Source organism: Salmo salar, chromosome ssa06 (assembly GCF_905237065.1).
Source record: "Salmo salar chromosome ssa06, Ssal_v3.1, whole genome shotgun sequence".
NCBI classification, from domain to species: domain Eukaryota; kingdom Metazoa; phylum Chordata; class Actinopteri; order Salmoniformes; family Salmonidae; genus Salmo; species Salmo salar.
In genome coordinates this window covers 12845827-12861815 of record NC_059447.1, presented here as the reverse complement: position 1 = coordinate 12861815, position 15989 = coordinate 12845827, and the positions used below count along the sequence as shown (strand labels likewise).

The following is a 15989-nucleotide window of genomic DNA, read 5'->3' as shown; positions in this document are numbered from 1 at the left end:
TAAAAAAATGATTTTTTTTTTTTCTCGTCAAATCGGTGTCCAAAAATACCGATTACCGATTGTTATGAAAACGTGAAATTGGCCCTAATTAATCGGCCATTCCGATTAATCGGTTGACCTCTACTACTACTACACACACACAGCTAGTGAATACCAGTGTTATTGGTGGTCATGTTGATGGGACACTGCTCCCAGGGTAGAGGATACTGGAAGGAGTTTCCCATGTAGAAGAGACTCCATGCGATGATGACATTATAGTAGAGAGCCACAAAGAAACACACCTGAGGAAGGAAGACAAGGGTTAATGCAGTATTTAACATGCTAGCTGCACCTGTAGACTTCCAGTCATTGCAAATCAAATCAAACTTTATTTGTCACATGCGCCAAACACAACAAGTACCGTGAAATGCTTACTTACAAGCCCTTAACCAACAGCGCAGTTCAAGAAGAGTTAAGAAAATATTTACCAAATAAACTAAAGTAAAAAATAATAAAAAGTAACACAATAAAATAACAATAATGAGGCTATATACAGGGGGTACCGGTACCGAGTCAGTGTGCGGGGGTACAGGTTAGTTGAGGTAATTTATACATGTAGGTAGGTGTGAAGTGACTATGCATATAATAAAACTGCAAGTAGTAGCATTTAGCAGCGCTAACACTAGTTAACAATGGCTCGCAAAACTAAATTAAACTTCCTTCAAACTGCATGCAGGGATATCAAATCACAAAGTTCTCTGACTCTGGGTAAGTAATTGCTAAAATATCACACTATCCCTTTAAATATTGTTATAGCAGCTCCCTGACACCAGCACTGACAGAATGAGTATGAATAGGGTGTCAGTGTTAAGCAATAGGGTGACCCTGGGCCAATTGTGCACCGCCCCATGGGTATCCCGGTCGCGGCCGGCTGTGACAGAGCCTGTACTCGAACCCAGAATCTCTAGTGGCACAGCTAGCACTGTGATGCTGTGCCTTAGAGCACTGCGCCACTCAGGAGGCCCTAGGGTGTCAGTGTTAACCAATAGGGTGTCAGTGCATAAGTCATACCAACACAGAGGAGAGAGGAGTGTGCAACTACTTCTCACACATTACAAAGAGATCGTTCCCCTAACCACACACACACACAGACAGACACACACACACACACACACAAACCTCTAGCCTTCTCGAGCCACACAGGTGTACGAGTCAGTTTGTTTTGTACCTCTGTTTACCAGACATGAGGTGACTAAAAAGTTAATTCAGACATACGTTGATAATGGAGTGATCTCTCACTCTAACTATGCTGTTTATATGACCTCCTGCATGGTTAAACCAAGTTGACTGATTCTGACTGCTAGACTACACCAGTCTACTTCTGCAAGCTGTTCTGCTGTTCTTCTTTGCCTCAGGGCTTAAGGTCAGGTTCCAAAGACGTCCATAGTCATTGGTGCAGGACCTGTTAACAACACTAGGAGCCATATTCACACTGTTGACTGATATTATGCATATTTATGCATATTCAAATATGCATTCTACATGCATGGAGCTGTTTTTAAATTACCTGGAACTCTAGTCACCAGGTTTATTGTGTCAGGTCCTGGTCTATTTTTTTTCCTTCACCACAGATCTATAGCCTCAACATTAGGCCTGAACCGTCACCCTAGTGACAATGTTTGGCTCCCAAAACATTTTTGTCAGGCCAGAGTACAGCCTATGCTCCAGTGTTTCTAATTCCTGAGAACGTTCCTTTTGAAAACATTCTAGGAAGAGTCTAGCAACATTGTGACAAATCAAGGGGCATGGAAGGAGGTTCCTTGTATGTTGAATAATGACACGAAGTCAAAATGTTCCTTCAGCCATCGTCCGAATGTTTCTCATGACAAGCAGAAGAAATAAATAACATTTTCTTGCACCGCAACCAAACACCAGAATGGTAACCTGATGAAAGCAGTCCCAACCAAACACCAGAATGGTAACCAGATGAAAGTAGTCCCAACCAAACACCAGAATGGTAACCAGATGAAAGTAGTCCCAACCAAACACCAGAATGGTAACCAGATGAAAGCAGTCCCAACCAAACACCAGAATGGTAACCAGATGAAAGTAGTCCCAACCAAACACCAGAATGGTAACCAGATGAAAGTAGTCCCAACCAAACACCAGAATGGTAACCAGATGAAAGTAGTCCCAACCAAACACAAGGATGGTAACCAGATGAAAGTAGTCCCAACCAAACACCAGAATGGTAACCAGATGAAAGCAGTCCCAACCAAACACCAGAATGGTAACCAGATGAAAGCTGTCCCAACCAAACACCAGAATGGTAACCAGATGAAAGTAGTCCCAACCAAACACCAGAATGGTAACCAGATGAAAGTAGTCCCAACCAAACACCAGAATGGTAACCAGATGAAAGCTGTCCCAACCAAACACCAGAATGTTAACCAGATGAAAGCAGTCCCAACCAAACACCAGAATGGTAACCAGATGAAAGTAGTCCCAACCAAACACCAGAATGGTAACCAGATGAAAGTAGTCCCAACCAAACACCAGAATGGTAACCAGATGAAAGCAGTCCCAACCAAACACCAGAATGGTAACCAGATGAAAGTAGTCCCAACCAAACACCAGAATGGTAACCAGATGAAAGTAGTCCCAACCAAACACCAGAATGGTAACCAGATGAAAGTAGTCCCCACCAAACACCAGAATGGTAACCAGATGAAAGTAGTCCCAACCAAACACCAGAATGGTAACCAGATGAAAGTAGTCCCAACCAAACACCAGAATGGTAACCAGATGAAAGTAGTCCCAACCAAACACCAGAATGGTAACCAGATGAAAGTAGTCCCAACCAAACACCAGAATGGTAACCAGATGAAAGTAGTCCCAACCAAACACCAGAATGGTAACCAGATGAAAGCAGTCCCAACCAAACACAAGGATGGTAACCAGATGAAAGTAGTCCCAACCAAACACCAGAATGGTAACCAGATGAAAGTAGTCCCAACCAAACACCAGAATGGTAACCAGATGAAAGTAGTCCCAACCAAACACCAGAATGGTAATCAGATGAAAGAAGTCTCTGTGTGTGGTGGGAATGTGTATTGTTAGTTAGTTGACAAACTGTGCATCCCAAATGGCACCCTATTTACCTATAAAGTGCAGCACTACTTTTGACCAGGACCTATTGGGGCTCTGCTTCTCTGCTCAAAAGTAGCGCACTATAGATCTGCTATCTTAATTTAATCACTCTGTTGTTGCAGATAATTTTCCTGCACAGCAGGAAATGCTCCTTTTTGTGAATTCAATGTTTAAAAAAGCTTCTAATGTTTGTAATTTCCACTTGAACATTTCAGACCTGATTTTCCCTACATAAATGTCCATGAATTAAAATCCACATAATAATTGACATTTCCTGTTGCAGCAGGATTATTTTCCTGCTGTGAGAAGCAGGCTCAAATTAAGGTACGGCATCTGTACATACAGTATGAAATAGGGTGCCATTTGGGACCAACCCCTGCTGTGCTCACCATGCAGCTGGAGTAGCCGATACCGGCCAGCTTGGGGGAGATGTGCTTCCACACACCGATGCTGCCCTGACGGATACACTGGCCCGCAGCCAGCTCCATGAAGAACAGGGGAACCCCCACCACCACCAACAGCATGACATAGAGCACCATGAACGCACCTGCCAGGAGAGGAGGCAGAGAGTTAAACTGTTAAATCTGCAGTTCACTGTTTCAGTAAACAGCTGAGGGATGGGGTTGGAGAAATGTAACCACTCTCAGATTCAAAGACAGAGCTATGATGCAAGGACTGACAATCCATAAGATAAAAAAGATATAGTTTTAACCATGTGTTAAGGCCATACAGTGTTTGTTTACAATTGCATTTTTTACAAACAAATGAGCAAAACAGGCTTATTTCTTGGGTTTTGGAATTAGACAGTTGAACTAAGCTCATGAGGCATTTATAAGTTATATTATTCAAGATTCAATGGCTATATATCATGAATTGAAAAGTCCCAAAATGTATGTAGCAATCACAGATTGACCCTTTAAGATACAAAGTTATGCCTCACATGGAGAGATTTTGTAAATTGAATGCAGATGGAGCTAGAAAGAGAATAAATGGGTTTAGAGAGAGAGAGATTTTGAAAAGATATTTAATGTTTTTAATTTAACCTTTATTTAACTAGGCAAGTCAGTTACCCCGGTCAAACCCTCCCCTAACCCCTGACGACACTGGGACAATTGTGCGCCGCCCTACGGGACTCTTGATCACTGCCGTTTGTGATACAGCCAGGATCGAACCCGGTCTGTAGTAACGCCTCTAGCACTGTGATGCAGTGCCTTAGCCCGTTGCGCCACTCAAGAGAAAGAGAGTGAATGGGGTTAGAGAGAGAACAGATGGAAAAACAAGAGTGAAGGAGTCAGGGGAGGGAGAGATACAACAATGGAATAAAGTAGAGAGGGAAAAAAAAGAGAGAGCGAGAGAGAGGGGGGGGGCGAGTTAGAGAGAAAGAAACCTACCTCTTCAAAAAGTATCTTGACTAGTCCCACAGCATAAAGTCTGAAAGTTATGGTTCTAGTTCCACAGCATAAAGTCTGAAAATGATGGTTCTAGTTCCACAGCATAAAGTGTGAACATGATCGTTCTAATCCCACACGATAATGTCTGAAAGTGATGGTTCTAATCCCACAGCATAATGTCTGAAAGTGATGGTTCTAATCCCCCAGGATAAAGTCTGAAAATGATGGTTCTAGTCCCACAGCATAAAGACTGAAAATGATGGTTCTAGTCCCACAGCATAAAGTCTGAACGTGATGGTTCTAGTCCCACAGCATAAAGTCTGAAAGTGATGGTTCTAATCCTACAACATAAAGTCTGAAAGTGGTGCTTCTAGTCCCACAGCAACAAGTCTGAAAGTTATGGTTCTAGTCCAACAGCATAAAGTCTGAAAGTGATGGTTCTAGTCCCACAGCAACAAGTCTGAAAGTTATGGTTCTAGTCCAACAGCATAAAGTCTGAAAGTGATGGTTCTAGTCCCACAGCATAAAGTCTGAAAGTGATGGTTCTAATTCCACAGCATAAAGTCTGAAAGTGATAGTTCTAATTCCACAGCATAAAGTCTGAAAGTGATAGTTCTAATTCCACAGGATAAAGTCTGAAAGTGATGGTTCTAGTTCCACTGCATAAAGAATGAAAGTGATGGTTCTAGTCCCACAGAATAAAGTCTGAAAGTGATAGTTCTAATTCCACAGGATAAAGTCTGAAAGTGATGGTGTCACATGTGTCGTAGTGGAGAGAAGACCAAGGCGCAGCGGGAATGTGGATGCTCATCTTTTAATTACTTTAGAATAAAGCATACACGGGAAAAAACAAGAAACACGACAGTACAACAGTCTTGCAGGCTATACTAAACGCAGTGCAAAAACAACTACCCACAAAATACAAAGACAAACACACCCTACTATATAGGACTCCCAATCAAAGGCAACTCAACACACCTGCCTTCAATTGGGAGTCCAACCCCAATTAACTATACATAGAACCACAGACATAGACCAGTGACAAACCCCATACACATACATCAACTCCCCTCTGCCACGTCCTGACCAAACTATAATAACCAAATATCCTCTATACTGGTCAGGACGTGACAGATGGTTCTAGTTCCACTGCATAAAGTCTGAAAGTGATAGTTCTAGTCCCACATAATAAGGACTGAAAGTGCTGGTTGTAATAATAATTAGTGATAATAGTTCAGGTAAAACACGTGTTGATTAATTTCTTGTGTATTGTGTATCTAGTGGTTAGAGTGTTGGGCTAGTAACCGAAAGGTTGCTGGATCGAATCCCTGAGCTGAAAAGGTAAAAAGCTGTTGTTCTGCCCCTGAACAAGGCAGTTTTTTTTGTATTTTATTAGGATCCCCATTAGCTGTTGCAAAAACAGTAGCTACTCTTCCTGGGGTCCACATAAAACATGAAACATAATACAGAATGACATAATACAGAACATCAATAGACAAGAACAGCTCAAGGACAGAACTACATACCATTTTTTTAAAGGCACACGTAGCCTACATATCAATGCATAAACACAAACTATCTAGGTCAAATAGGGGAGAGGCGTTGTGCCGCGAGGTGTTGTGCCATGAGGTGTTGTGCCATGAGGAGTTGCTTTATCTGTTTTTCTTAAACAAGGTTTGATGTTTATTTGATAAATATAAGATGGAAGTTCCATGCAATAAGGGCTCTGTATAATACTGTACGTTTTCTTGAATTTGGGAACTGTGAAAAGACCCCTGGTGGCATGTCTGGTGGGATAAGTGTGTGTGTCAGAGCTGTGTGTAAGTTGACTATGCAAACAATTTGGGATTTTCAACACATGAATGTTTCTTATAAAAAGAAGAAGTGATGCATTCAGTCTCTCCTCAACTCTTAACCAAGAGAGACTGGCATGCATAGTATTTATATCAGCCCTCTGATTACAATTAAGAGCAAAATGTCCCGCTCTGTTCTGGGCCAGCTGCAGCTTAACTAGGTATTTCCTTGCAGCACTGGACCACACGAATGGACAATAATCAAGATTAGACAAAACTAGAGCCTGCAGAACTTGCTTTTGGAGTGTGGTGTCAAAAAAGCAAAGCATCTCTTTATTACGGCTAGACCTCTCCCCATCTTTACAACCATTGAATCTATATGTTTTGACCATGACAGTTTACAATCTAAGGTAATGGCAAGTAATTTAGTCTCCTCAACTTGTTCAACAGCCACACCATTCATTACCAGATTCAGCTGAGGTCTAGCACTTAAGGAATGATTTGTACCAAATACAACTCTCTTAGTTTTAGAGATGTTCATGACCAGACCAAACAGACTGCAACTCTTTGTTAAGGATTTCAGTGACTTCATTAGTTGTGGTTGCTGATGCGTATACGGTTGAATAATCAGCATACATGGACACACATGCTTTGTTTAATGCCAATGGCAGGTCATTGGTAAAAATAAAAAAACGGTACACCACACTTTACATGTTTGACATTAGAGAAGCTTCCATTAAAGAAAACCCTTTGAGTTCTATTAGATAGGTAGCTCTGAATCCACGATATGGCTTTGGTTGAAAAGCCATAGCACATAAGTTTTTTCAACAACAGGTTATGGTCAATAATATCAAAGGCTGCACTGAAATCTACAGCTCCCACAATATTCTTATTAACAATTTCTTTCAACCAATCATCAGTCATTTGTGTCAGTGCAGTACATATTGAGTGCCCTTCTCTATAAGCATGCTGAAAGTCTGTTGTTAATTTGTTTACAGAGAAATAGCTTTTATTTGGTCAAACACCATTGTTTCCAACAGTTTGCTGAGAGCCGGCAGCAAGCTTATAGGTATGCTGTTAGAACCAGTAAAGGCCGCTATACCTTCCAGGGAAAGACTTACCTCTAGGCTCAAATTAAAAATATGACAGATAGAAGTGGCTATAGAGTCAGCTACCATCCTCAGTAGCTTTCCATCTAAGTTGTCAATGCCAGGATGTTTGTCATTATTGACCGATAACAATAATTTTTCCACCTCTCCCACACTAACTTGACAAAATTCAAACTAAGTTAACCAACTGTTCCCCGGGCACCGAAGACGTGGATGTCACATTTCAGTTGAATGCATTCAGTTCTACAACTGACTAGGTATCCACCCCTTTCCTCCTTTATTTGTGTATTTTTGTCAAATAATTCAGGAATAGCTGCTAAAAGTGTTCTTTGGCTGTCTACATAGAAGAACCCTATGAAGAATCCTTTTTGGTTCGAGGTAGAACTTTTAGATTTCATGTATAACCTTTTAGGTTTCATGTATAACTTTTAGGTTTCATGTAGAACTTTTAGGTTTCATGTAGAACCTTTTAGGTTTCATGTAGAACATTTTAGGTTTCATGTAGAACCTTTTAGGTTTCATGTAGAACCTTTTAGGTTTCATGTAGAACCCTTTCCACAGAGGCTTCTACATGGAACCTAAAAGGGTTATCCTATGGGGACAGCCAAAGAACCCTTTTTTTCTAAGAGTGCATGTAAAGTTGCCTTATGGAATTTGAAATAAACCATTCTCTCTCTCTCCCTCTCTGCCCATGTCCTATAGGGCCCACAGAGTCAGACTCACCTCCTCCGTTCTGATGGCAGAGGTAGGGGAACCTCCAAACGTTCCCCAAGCCCACGCTGAAGCCCACCTGAGCCAGTACATACTGCAGCTTGCTGTCCCATGCCGGGCGGTCGTCTACATTTTCAGACGACACCACGCCCCCGGAGGTCCCCTGCACTCCCAAGTCCAGGAGCTCCGCCTCCGACCGACTCTCTCCCATCCTAGTGTCCTCCTCATCGCTAGTCAATGGAGGCTTCTCCATCTAGACAAAGGAAACGAAGAACAAGTGTCCCAATAGAGATAGGTGTGTGAGTGTGCGTGTGAATGTCTGAGTGTGTTTGTGTTTGTACCACATTGGTTTATTTTCACATTTTACATTTGAGCCATTTAACAGACACTTATCCAGAGCGACATACATGTATCTTATGTTAGCTGTTAGGGACAACCACATATCACAGTTGTATTAAGTAGATCTTCCCTCAATAAAGAATCTATGAGCAAAGTCAGTGGTAGTAAGACAAGACTAGTGCAGGTGTTAGAGCAGGAAAGGCAAGGGGGCCTCTTCACAGGCCTGCTAGATATGTCTCACATTATATACAATAAACAGTCAATAGACAATAAACATGGGGCTTAATGCACAAGATCTGATAGTGAGTGGGTGTCAATAGACTATAAACATGGGGCTTAATGTACAGGTTCTGATAGTGAGTGGGTGTCAATAGAGTATAAACATGGGGCTTAATGTACAGGTTCTGATAGTGAGTGGGTGTCAATAGACTATAAACATGGGGCTTAATGTACAGGTTCTGATAGTGAGTGGGTGTCAATAGACTATAAACATGGGGCTTAATGTACAGGTTCTGATAGTGAGTGGGTGTCAATAGACAATAAACAGGGGGCTTAATGTACAGGTTCTGATAGTGAGTGGGTGTCAATAGACTATAAACATGGGGCTTAATGTACAGGTTCTGATAGTGAGTGGGTGTCAATAGACTATAAACATGGGGCTTAATGTTACAATATCAAATAGAAACTGTTACAGTATCAAATAGAAGCTGTTACAATATCAAATAGAAGCTGTTAGAGTATCAAATAGAAGCTGTTACAATATCAAATAGAAGCTGTTACAATATCAAATAGAAGCTGTTACAATATCAAATAGAAGCTGTTTCAATATCAAATAGAAGCTGTTACAGTATCAAATAGAAGCTGCTACTGTATCAAATATAAGCTGTTACAGTATCAAATAGAAGCTGTTAGAGTATCAAATAGAAGCTGTTAGAGTATCAAATAGGAGCTGTTACAATATCAAATAGAAGCTGTTAGAGTATCAAATAGAAGCTGTTACAATATCAAATAGAAGCTGTGGTCTCCCTCTGTTACCATGAGCAGCAGATATATCAACCATGATCTCTCTACCACTGCTCTGTGTTCTGGTGATAAAACCAACTGAACCCACCCTGGAGTCTCCACACCGGGGAACCACATTTACACCACTAGTCTCCTGTCCAGCAGATGTACTTGTACATCAAGCTGCCTCATGCTACAGAAACAGGAGATAGGCTCCTATGAGGCGTTGACCGCAGAGGCCAAGGCTCGTGCAAGGCTATTTACTATAGTGACCTCTTTGGCACAGGGGCACGGCTAGTACAGTGAGGGAAAAAAGTATTTGATCCCCCCTGCTGATTTTGTACGTTTGCCCACTGACAAAGAAATGATCAGTCTATAATTTTAATGGTAGGTTTATTTGAACAGTGAGAGACAGAATAACAACAAAAATATCCAGAAAAACGCATGTCAAAAATGTTATAAATTCATTTGCATTTTAATGAGGGAAATAAGTTTTTGACCCCCTCTCAATCAGAAAGATTTCTGGCTCCCAGGTGTCTTTTATACAGGTAACGAGCTGAGATTAGGAGCACACTCTTAAAGGGAGTGCTCCTAATCTCAGCTTGTTACCTGTATAAAAGACACCTGTCCACAGAAGCAATCAATCAATCAGATTCCAAACTCTCCACCATGGCCAAGACCAAAGAGCTCTCCAAGGATGTCAGGGACAAGATTGTAGACCTACACAAGGCTGGAATGGGCTACAAGACCATCGCCAGGGGATCAAATACTTTTTCCCCTCACTGTATCAGCTGTAAGAGTGGAGAAGAACCTAGCTGCAGCCAGATAGAACAGGTAGTTTCTCTCTCTCACGCACGCACGCACGCACGCACGCACGCACGCACGCACGCACGCACGCACGCACACACACACACACACACACACACACACACACACACACACACAGTACAACCAAACACACACACATCACATACAACAGTGGAGGCCGGTGGGAGGAGCAGTAGGAGGACAGGCTCATTGTAATGGCTGGAATGGAATTAATGGAACAGAGTCAAACATGTGGTTTCCATTGGGTAAATCTTTTCTGACAAGTGTGACTCGAGGGTTACATTGGTTTACACCGGGGGGAGGGGTTCCATTGGTTTACACCGGGGGGAGGGGTTCCATTGGTTTACACCGGGGGGAGGGGTTCCATTGGTTTACACCGGGGGAAGGGGTTCCATTGGTTTACACCGGGGGAGGGGTTCCATTGGTTTACACCGGGGGGAGGGGGTTACATTGGTTTACACTGGGGGAGGGGGTTCCATTGGTTTACAGCAGGGGGAGGGGTATAGTAATGGATCCACACTACTATTGGCAGGAGTTACCACAGAGTCATCCTACTATGGGAATAGGGAAGCTTTTGGAGCACCTTACTAGATCTGCTCTGAGCCGATTGGTTTACAATAGCCAATACACTCTGGTTAAACTATTAGATTGACTATTCGGCACATTTATATTTTAGTAATTTAGATTTACAGTTTGTGCATTAATCTAGGTACATTCAGCTGGGTGCATTCAGCTGGGTACATTCAGCTGGGTACATTCAGCTGGGTACATTCAGCTGGGTGCATTCAGCTGGGTACATTCAGCTGGGTGCATTCAGCTGGGTGCATTCAGCTGGGTGCATTCAGCTGGGTACATTCAGCTGGGTACATTCAGCGGGGTACATTCAGCTAGGTACATTCAGCTGGGTACATTCAGCTGGGTACATTCAGCTGGGTGCATTCAGCTGGGTACATTCAGCTGGGTGCATTCAGCTGGGTGCATTCAGCTGGGTGCATTCAGCTGGGTACATTCAGCTGGGTGCATTCAGCTAGGTACATTAATCTAGGTACATTCAGCTGGGTACATTCAGCTGGGTACATTCAGCTGGGTACATTCAGCCGGGTACATTCAGCCGGGTACATTCAGCCGGGTACATTCAGCCGGGTACATTCAGCCGGGTACATTCAGCTGGGTACATTCAGCTAGGTACATTAATCTAGGTACATTCAGCTGGGTACATTCAGCTGGGTACATTCAGATGGGTACATTCAGCTGGGTACATTCAGCTGGGTACATTCAGCTAGGTACTGTGGCAGACCAGGGGGTTTGGTCAAGACGTTTACCCATATCAGACACTGACAGAGAAGGATTAGCTCAGGTTTCAAGGGTGTTTATTTAAATAATAGATCAAAAAGAAAAGGATAGGTCTCCCTATGAGACCCTCTCTGGGATGCCGTCTTCTGGGATTCTGGGTCTGGCTGTATCCTGTCGGGCACAAAACTGAACTCCCTCTTGTTACCTCTGCAACCGTCAACAATAACACGGGAGTCCCCCCCCCACGAGTCTGTTTAGTTGTTGTTGTCATCGTTGTTGTTGCTGCTGTTTTTTGAGGGTCCATTTTGTTGTTGAGACTCAAATGTTGATGTTTCTCATTTCACTTTAGGTATTGAAGGAGTAGTCCTAAACAGGTTAGACTTTAGTACTCAAATCCAAACAGCTTTGTCATTCACTCTTTCAACACATCGCCCCTGTTGAATCCTCTAGTTCTCTGTCTTTCTTCTCTCGCTCTCTCCCTCTCTCTAAATTTAGCTCACCTCTAATTCTACCTCTTCACCCCTAACCCTCTGCCCCCCATAGTGGTTAAGTGTCCAGAGTTGTTTTGAGCTACTGGTCAGTGAAACAGTGTCTGTGAAGGGAGAACATGGAGTCCAGGGTCATTTCGGCTATTAAAAAAAAAATATATATATATATATATATATATATATATATATATATATTATTTAACCTTTATTTAACTAGGCTACTGGTCAGTGAAACACTATCAGTGAGAGAGAACATGGTGTCCCAGAGAGCCACACACACCCAAAGTGTTATGTTAAATAAATACACACCCAACACTTGATTTGTAAAAAAAAAAAAACTGTGTGTAAACAACGAGGCTCAGACTGGGTCATAATAACCCCCACACACCCGGTCAACAGCTCTATGCAGTTGTATGAATGTATTTGTAAGTGAGAGAAATCTGAATAAAATAAATAATATTACATATCGTTTTGTTTGGCAATAGACCAGAGCCCTATGGGCCAAACAAACACTACAGGTAAATTGTAATGGAGATGATATGCTAACGAAACTCACCAGTGTATCATAATCCTGTGGATTTATTGGAACTGTATAACGTGTTATAATAAGAACGGAAACTTTTCTAGCACATAGTTGTTTACCTTCTAGTTCAATATGCAAAGTGCATCGCAGCAAGATCAATCCACAGAGTGAATGCCTGTGATCTACAGACAATGGCACTGTGAAAACCCTTCACTGGTTTACATACTATTTATTATGTGGCAGTAAGTAACGTATTGCCAAACACAACAGAACCCTTGTACATGTATAGATTTGGCAAGACACTTGACACAGACACACAGACAGACACCGACCAAGATGTGTGTACGATTTTCTGTTGATTTTCTGTTATTTCCCAGTCCATTTTCTTTTCAGAGCATGGAAATGTCTCTTTTTACTTCCAACCCAAACGAAAAACGAAGGGTTTCTTTCTAGCCTTAATAAACTACTTTCCAAAATGAGTTTGTGTACTGGCTCTTCAAGTCACCTTGGGAACAGCATTGTTTGGAGTAAACTCTGATCTTTGTCGGATTAATAAAAGGTTGCTAGCCTACTTATTTCTCTGAGGTCCTATAGTCCTACACTTTCGCTACACAGAAAACAGTATATAGGTTGAGACAAACTGACAACAATGCAAAAATGTACATTTAAACAATCCTTCATCCATATTATTTGAAATGAAATGGTCCTGAACTCCTCATACAGAATGTCATAACAATGTAATAAACGTTGCATGTCATGATCCCTACATAAATAGCCCATATATATAGCGTGTTTACATATGGGCTTGAAATTGAAACCAACTGAAGTAATAGTACACTTTTTTCAAGTGAGAAAATAACCCACACGCAATCGGCGTAATACATAAAACGAAAAACAATTAGGCTATTTACTGAACATTTAAAATATGTAAACGAGTAGACAAAGATCGCTATGTAGGCATGATGCCATTACGGTTAGAAAGCAAGAAAGAGGGGGGTTCTGTGTAAAAGAAAATACGCTTTTAAAACCTTGTCTCGCATGCAAACAGCGCATGAGTGCAACAACCTAACAAGGGATACAATAACGTACTCAATGGTAATATTGAACATACCACGGTGTGCCCTCTACGTCGCGCTGTGCACTTGGGGGAGTAGTCTCTGACGTCCGACAACTTCTCACAGCCAGCCTTGGTCCGTTACCCCAGCAGAACGAGAACCTTGTCTTGTCTATAAATTACGTCTGGTTTGACGCAAATAATAACGAAGGGTTCTCTGGAGCGCTCAACTTGATCATTGGTATTCGGAATCCTATACAAAACTTCACAGGCGCCACGTTGTTGCAGTGTAAGAAGCATGATCTGTCGATCTTGCCAAGATATCAAGAAGACCAACTCCCTTCGTCTTTTGATTGGCTCTGGTCACCCTTCACAGTCCCACCCTTCACAGTCCCTATAATATTACAAAATACACACAGGGCCGACATCAGTGGTTCGCTTGAGATTGGTTTCTTTAGTTAGCTGCATGTTGACCGAAGTGTTTGAATTACATGCCACAAATTCGCAACAAATTGAATTAGGTATAAAGTAATTTCCATGTCAAGTGTCCTTTTTAGGAACTTTAGGAGATACAACCGTTGTAGCCTAGTGCATGACTGTAAACAATCAATTCAGCTTTAAAAGATAAGCACTCTATTTTTTATTCTTTCGAAAATATCTTATTCATTAGGCAGCGTCAACGTGACAGTGTCGACGTGACAGCGTTAATCTCACATTGTTACTGTGTCTTTAGGTATTTAAGACCCTTCCTACTTTACAAACTTAATATTTGACATATTCTTAGTATTAAATTAAGTCTTCACAAATAGCACTATTGAATGTTGAATGACATTCCAATAGTTTAAATGGACTGGTCAGTTCATATGTAATAACTTTATCCACAGGGGGGAGCTCTAGGTTATCACATGGGATATCATGAGCTCATCCTGAACACACACACACACACACACACACACACACACACACACACACACACACACACACACACACACGCACACACACAGGTGTCCGGAGTGTGTTTTGACTTTTTTTTATTAGTCAAGCTAACTACAGAGCGCTTTACACCTGCCCAAAGGGTGTGGACACTGGACACATACACACTCATAACATAGGTACACTGTGATGACCATATTATTAATGACTTGCATCCCATTAGGATGAGATAGGATAGGATATTACCCCCCCAGTGTGAAAAACCCGGCAGCGTTGCAGTTCTTGACACAAACCGGTGCGCCTGGCAGCTACAACCGTACCCTGTTCAAAGGCACTTAAATATTTTGTCCACCCTCTGAATGGCACACATACACAATCCACATCTCAATGGTCTCAAGGCTTAAAAATCATTATTTAACGTGTCTCCTCGCCTTCATCTACACTGATTGAAGTGGATTTAACAAGTGACATCAATAAGGGATCATAGCTTTCACCTGAATTCACCGAGTCAGTTTATGTCATGGAAAGAGCAGGTGTTCATAATCAAATCAAATCAAATTTATTTATATAGCCCTTCTTACATCAGCTGATATCTCAAAGTGCTGTACAGATACCCAGCCTAAAACCCCAAACAGCAAGCAATGCAGGTGTAGAAGCACGGTGGCTAGGAAAAACTCCCTAGAAAGGCCAAAACCTAGGAAGAAACCTAGAGAGGAACCAGGCTATGAGGGGTGGCCAGTCCTTTTCTGGCTGTGCCGGGTGGAGATTATAACAGCACATGGCCTCGATGTTCAAATATTCATAAATGACCAGCATGGTAAAATAATAATAATCATAGTAGTTGTCGAGGGTGCAACAAGTCAGTAACACAAGAGTAAGTGTCAGTTGGCTTTTTCATAGCCGATCTTTGAGAGTATCTCTACCGCTCCTGCTGTCTCTAGAGAGTTGAAAACAGCAGGTCTGTGACAGTTAGCACGTCCGGTGAATAGGTCAGGGTTCCAGCAGGTCCGGGACAGCAGGTCTGGGACAGGTAGCACGTCCGGTGAACAGGTCAGGGTTTCATAGCTGCAGGCAGAACAGTTGGAACTGGAGCAGCAGCACGGCCAGGTGAACTGGGGACAGCAAGGAGTCATCAAGCCAGGTAGTCCTGAGGCATGGTCCTAGGGCTCAGGTCCTCCGAGAGAGAGAAAGAAAGAAAGAGAAAGAGAGAATTAGAGAGAGCATATTTAAATTCACACAGGACACCGGAAAAGACAAGAGAAATACTCCAGATGTGACAGACTGACCCTAGCCCCCCGACACATAAACTACTGCAGCATAAATACTGGAGGCTGAGACAGGAGGGGTCAGGAGACACTGTGGCCCCAACCGATGAAACCCCCGGACAGGGCCAAAC

At 42.3% G+C, this 15989-nt stretch overlaps 1 protein-coding gene across 3 annotated transcripts in view; it reads right to left on the bottom strand.

The window, feature by feature from the left end:
* The window catches only part of LOC106593064 (sodium-dependent neutral amino acid transporter B(0)AT2), a 42633-nt gene extending 28620 nt beyond the window's left edge, over positions 1 to 14013 (bottom strand). For all 3 annotated transcript variants that reach the window (XR_006770148.1, XR_006770149.1, XM_045719786.1), the window contains exons 1-4: positions 13718 to 14013; positions 8146 to 8386; positions 3519 to 3676; positions 155 to 281 (exon numbers count right to left, since the gene is read on the bottom strand). Coding sequence is in view for 1 of the 3 variants with exons in the window: in XM_045719786.1 (XP_045575742.1) it covers positions 155 to 281; positions 3519 to 3676; positions 8146 to 8386 (526 nt within the window). In the remaining 2 variants the exon portion in view is untranslated. The remainder of the gene's footprint in view (positions 1 to 154; positions 282 to 3518; positions 3677 to 8145; positions 8387 to 13717) is intronic.
* Positions 14014 to 15989: the final 1976 nt, after the last annotated feature.